The sequence below is a fragment of the Chenopodium album genome, chromosome 5 (assembly GCF_948465745.1).
Source record: "Chenopodium album chromosome 5, dcCheAlbu1.1, whole genome shotgun sequence".
Classification (NCBI taxonomy): Eukaryota; Viridiplantae; Streptophyta; class Magnoliopsida; order Caryophyllales; family Amaranthaceae; genus Chenopodium; species Chenopodium album.
The window spans coordinates 26,677,501-26,682,429 of NC_137838.1; the positions used below are offsets into that span (position 1 = coordinate 26,677,501).

The 4,929-nt window shown below is 43.4% G+C and overlaps 1 protein-coding gene across 2 annotated transcripts; it reads left to right on the plus strand.

Annotated features, from left to right (window-relative positions):
• Positions 1-2,210: 2,210 nt before the first annotated feature.
• LOC145630618 (uncharacterized) lies at positions 2,211-3,917 on the plus strand. 2 transcript variants are annotated; one of them, XM_081682846.1, is made up of 5 exons: positions 2,211-2,337; positions 2,426-2,670; positions 2,748-2,885; positions 2,954-3,064; positions 3,135-3,917. In XM_081682846.1, exons 3-5 carry the CDS (start codon positions 2,778-2,780, stop codon positions 3,318-3,320), a joined length of 405 nt encoding a protein of 134 aa, XP_081538972.1. In that variant the 5' UTR covers positions 2,211-2,337; positions 2,426-2,670; positions 2,748-2,777; the 3' UTR covers positions 3,321-3,917. The 2 variants fall into 2 exon arrangements, with proteins under 2 accessions (XP_081538972.1, XP_081538971.1); XM_081682845.1 differs by having other exon boundaries at positions 2,211-2,670.
• The last annotated feature ends 1,012 nt before the right edge of the window (positions 3,918-4,929 follow it).

The following is a 4,929-nucleotide window of genomic DNA, read 5'->3' on the forward strand; positions in this document are numbered from 1 at the left end:
GTCAGGCGCTAGACACTAGCTTCATGCGTTTTCTTAATTTTGATAAAATTTAGCCGTACAGAAGGGCAAAATCATATTTTCCTGAAAAACACTTTTTTTATTCTGATTAAAACTCTAAAAAGTCAACTAAAGTCAATTTATCAATGCTAATTAAATTAAGAATGAAAAGAACCTTCTAGAAGAATCTAGAAGACTAAGATCTTTTTGCTTTTGCTATGTCTGTACGTCGGCGCTTTTGCTGCTTGTGAATTGTGAACCAGTACGTCGGTGCATTTTTGAATTGTGAACCAGTATGTCGGTGCCTCTGCTGTTTATGAACCATTATGTCGGTGCCTCCAATGAGCCAATGCTTAGGCGCTTTAAGCTAAGTGAGACGATCATTCATCAGGTCGATCACTTTATGCAATTGTAATCAAGCCGATTACTAAATCATGTCAAATTGCTTAGAGGGGCTAACTGGCGTACCAAGGAACCCAAAATTGCTGTAAGAGGTCAAAATAATCGTTTTGAGTGGCTGAGCGTTCTATCGCTGCTAAAATATCTCTGGCGCCACAATGTTAGCTCTAGCGCCAGGCGCTAAATCCTAGCGTCTGGCGCTAAAGCTTGTCGTTTGGCGCTAGAGTCGGGATTTCCATATATATCCCTCATCTTCGTCATTTTCGCTGCTGCTGCTCGTTGTTCTTCGAAAATCGCCGCTAAGCTTCTCTTTGGTCGTTCTTGATTGTTTCTCAACCAAATTCGCTCAAATTTGTTGCAAAACGAAGCTTCTTTCATCTTCTTTCCCGATCTATGTAAGTTTTCCTCAAACTCACTCCGATTTTGATGAATTTTGCATATGTTGTTCACGAATTTCTTTAAAATTCAAACTTAAATTGCTTAATTTGCTTTGTTTGTCAAATTTTATGCCATGAAATTGCTTGATTATGTTTATATATTGCCTTGGGAGTAATTTGAGACTTGTTTGACTCAATTTGGTGAAGAAACGAACAAATCACCATTGGTGGACCTCTTAAGGCCGGGAATACAATGTGGCTTGTTCTTGATGTTTTTGCTAGCAATTCTTGTCCAATTTGTCACAATAATTACCATAGTATTGCGAAAAATTGTTTGGATGCTTGAAACATGCCGTGTATGCTCAATTTGAAATTGTGCTCTGTTTTAGTACTACATACTCTGTTTCTTGCGAACATAGTATCATGCGGCTAGGCGAACCTTAGATACTATAGAACCTTAATTTATGTTGATTTTATACAATGTAGTATGGCTAGACAGCGAGGTTCGGGTTCACGTTCCCGAGACACACGACGGGAGCATGAGCCCATAGATGAGGACCCCGACCCGTCCACTTCTCTCGGTCCCCTCTCGGAGTGGGATGAGCGGACTTTGTACTTCTCCCCCGTCCACCGCATTTCTGTGAGGGTGCGGCGTGGGATTACTACTGTTAGGACGCATTACCATGGCTTGGGCAGCGTGGGTGACCTGTATAGGATGCACATCAGCGTCAACGGAGAGGTGAGACTTCTCTAGGAGTCTTGTGGGTTGATTGCGATGTTCGAGGCTGCGGAGGCCATGATTGCTTCTTCTAACAGGGGTCACCACGTGGCTCGCGCCCTAGTGGAGTTCTTCTGGGACACCACCAACACTTTCCACTTTCCTTGGGGGTGAGATGATGGTCACCCCGATCGACTTCAGTCTCATTACGGGATTGGAGTTTAGTTCCACTGCGCTGCCGTTTGACAGCAACATCAGCGTCTTCTCTCCTGAGGTCGAGGAGCTGTTGGGTCCGATTAGTGTCCGGGCTCGTGCTGAGGTAGAGGCGACTTAGTTCAGCGCTAAGGGTATTCGCCGATCGACTCTGACGACGGCTTTTGAGGATGATGCGACCACCCGAGAGCAGCGGGTGCGCATCTTTGCGCTTATCTTGCTTCCAGGGACGTTTTCCCCTGACAAGGGCAGTAGAGTGCTGCTTTACTACCTGCCTGCGGTCCGTGATCTTCACTTGATTGGGACTTATGACTGGGCCAGCTTGGCCTATGCTGATTTTCTTCGAGCGTTGCGAGACTCGTGTCGACACCGGTCCTTCACGGGGAACGTCGCTCTGTCCAGCTTCTGGAAAGTCGTAGAGGTATACTTTATCTCCCATAAATTTTAGCTCTAAGCTTTGGTTAGCACTTGCTGATACTTTTGTCTTTTGTCTTTTGTATATCTGGTTCTACGAGTACTTTCCTTCGGTTGCGCCGACGAGACCGTCGCCACGTGGATTTTTCGGTGAGCGTCTGTTGGGGAGGTTGCCACGTTGGGATGTCTACCGCTTATGTTCGAAATCAGATTCTCTCGGTATGGTTCTTTGCATAGTTAAACACTTTCGTATTATCTTTAGTAGATTCTTATCTCATAGGCATTCTTCGAGGAGCCTGATGTGTAGTACCGGCCGTGGAATGGCTTGGTCGTCCCTGGGTTAGCTGCGCAGTACACCGCTGAGCGTCGCTACTTCTTAGGGACATATGGAGCGATTGCGTACCTTGGAGAGAGGGTTTCTATTCAGCATTCCTCGGATACTTTCGTCGTTCCTGCACCCCTTGGCAATATCATGCGATCTCTAGGCAGTGCTATGAGGAGGAGCTGCTGCCGCTGTTAGCTCTGGCCTCTATTCTGTCTGAGGAGGTGGCGGTATGATTTTCATATTTTTACCTTTTGTTAAGTAGCCCCCAAGTGATATTTTACTGACTTTGATTTGTTTTTGTCAGGCTGGGCCTATTGAGTTCGTGCCACCTCGTATGTCTATCCACTATCAGGGGACATACGGGCCCATCGAGGAGATGATTCCTCCGGCTCCTGAGGATGAGCGCTTCGTGGAGCGGTCGATTCCTCGCCACCAGTCTCGGGTAAGCTTATTTATTTGCAATTTGTTCATATATGTTATGCATTGTTACTGAATTTATTTCTTTGATAGTTCTCGCACGAGGTGGTCACGGCGATGGCACGGTGTATAGATGCCTTCCCGAGCCAGCTCATTCGGATGAGGAATGTGGCTACGTGTCGTCGTGATGACGCTGTTCAGGAGGTAGTTTTCCTTCTTATTTCTGCATTATTGCTTCTATTTTGATTGTTTCTAACTTGGTTTCTTCTTGCAGGGTCAGCCCATTCCTTCTCGTACCTGGACGAGACCTGAGGTCCGGAGAGACCCGACAAGGTCTAGCTCAAGACGTCGCCGTACTGGCTCTGGCGGTCAGGGTGGTCGTTTTGAGGCTTCTCGGACCGAGGTGGTGGAGGGCTCAGGCTCTTCATCTGAGGGCGCACGTGCTGAGCCGGTAGGCTAGGGAGAGGCTACCTTGGCTCCTAGAGGTGGTGGGATGTACGAGGTCGGCTCGTCATCGCAGCAGCCTCCGCAGCCTCAGCCTCAGAGCGATCTTGGGTTGACGGGTCCTGTGCTGAGTTTTCCACCTCCCGAGGAGACTGGAGCTGGAGCTGGTGGAGAGGTTACTCCTCGTACTGCGCAGTTCTATGACATGATGGGCGTCTCTCATCATCTGCGTCCTCCGGCGCCGTAGTTTATACCTGTGTTTTTTTTATTTTTTTTAATTTTTACTTGTATAGAACTCTGCCTAATTGACTCATTTATTAGACATATTTGTATATACATATTACTATGAGTTTATTTATTTAGCATTTATTTTTATTTTTATGTGCATATTTGTGTGTGCGAAGTATTGTGATAATTAAAAATTTTGCGCAAAAGTTCCGCATTTTATTGTTGATGGAGGGTATCCGACTTTCTCCCCCAAAAAAGAAAAAAATGAAAAATAAAAATTGGACTTACAAAAACTTAAAATTAAGTGTAATTAAAATCCAAAAGTAGAAAATATATAATTAATATATTAATTAAAAGAGTATAAAAAAGATTCGAATCAGCAAAATAAAAAAAAACGCGGTTTTTGAAAAGCCCGCTGATAAGACACGTCAGTGTCACGTGGCGCCACGCGTTTTGCGTTGGCGCCAGACGCTACTGCTGGCGCTTGGCGCCAGACTCTGGCATTTGGCACTGGTGAGCACTGACTCCGAATCCTTTGCGGATTGAAACTGTGCCAATGTTGTGTATAAATAGCCCCCTAATATGCCGATTTTCTTCATAATTTCAGCAGATTAAACATAGTCTTAGCTTTTGAAAAAATAATCATGTCTTTAATTACTAAGAGTTTTGCTAACTTCACTCACGAATGGTGTCGGTCTGTAACTGCCAAGGAGAGAAAAGAATTAGACTTTTTTCATATGGGGGGTATTTATGGTGTCAAGGGGGTAGATCTTGATATAGACTTCATTAATACCGCCTTAGAATATTGGGATGTGGATACTCATTGTTTTAGACTAGGGTGTGATTAAATTAGCCCTTTACCGGAAGAATTCGGTGCTATTTTAGGCTTCCTTGCATTAGATCTTGTAGTAATCCCTAGAATAAATGAATATTATTATAAAGATTTTGAGCGCTTCTTTAATTTAAGAGACAAAGATATAACAAATATTGTAGATGGTTGCATAGTTAATTTGAAAGAATTTGCACACCATTATATTGATAGACCTTATTATGAATCTTTTCATGTTTATAGAAGAAGGGCTTTTCTCTTTTGCATGCTTAACCAATATCTTCTCACTAGTGGTAGAACTAATGAGGGCCAAGCAATTATATCAACTGTTTTGGAGCAGATTGAATCTGGGAGAAATCCAATGCCATTAATTGTTGGAGAGACTATGCTTAGTCTTGATGAATTGATGAGAAATCCAAAAGCACCTTTTCGGGGCTCTCCAATTTTATTACAGGTAGAAAAATAATATTTTTAATTAAAGAAATCAAAAACATATTTTTGTATAGTAATATTAATTTATTTGCATTGAATTTTTTGTAGATGTGGCTAATGGAGAGACTAGAATTAA

Bases quoted from the DNA above. Each gene is read 5' to 3' on its own strand.
- LOC145630618 (XM_081682845.1), top strand. From the start codon at position 2,778: ATGTCTATCCACTATCAGGGGACATACGGGCCCATCGAGGAGATGATT. The intron at 2,886-2,953 runs GTAAGCTTATTT...TTTCTTTGATAG, and splicing joins TTCCTCGCCACCAGTCTCGG to TTCTCGCACGAGGTGGTCAC. The intron at 3,065-3,134 runs GTAGTTTTCCTT...TTCTTCTTGCAG, and splicing joins GTGATGACGCTGTTCAGGAG to GGTCAGCCCATTCCTTCTCG.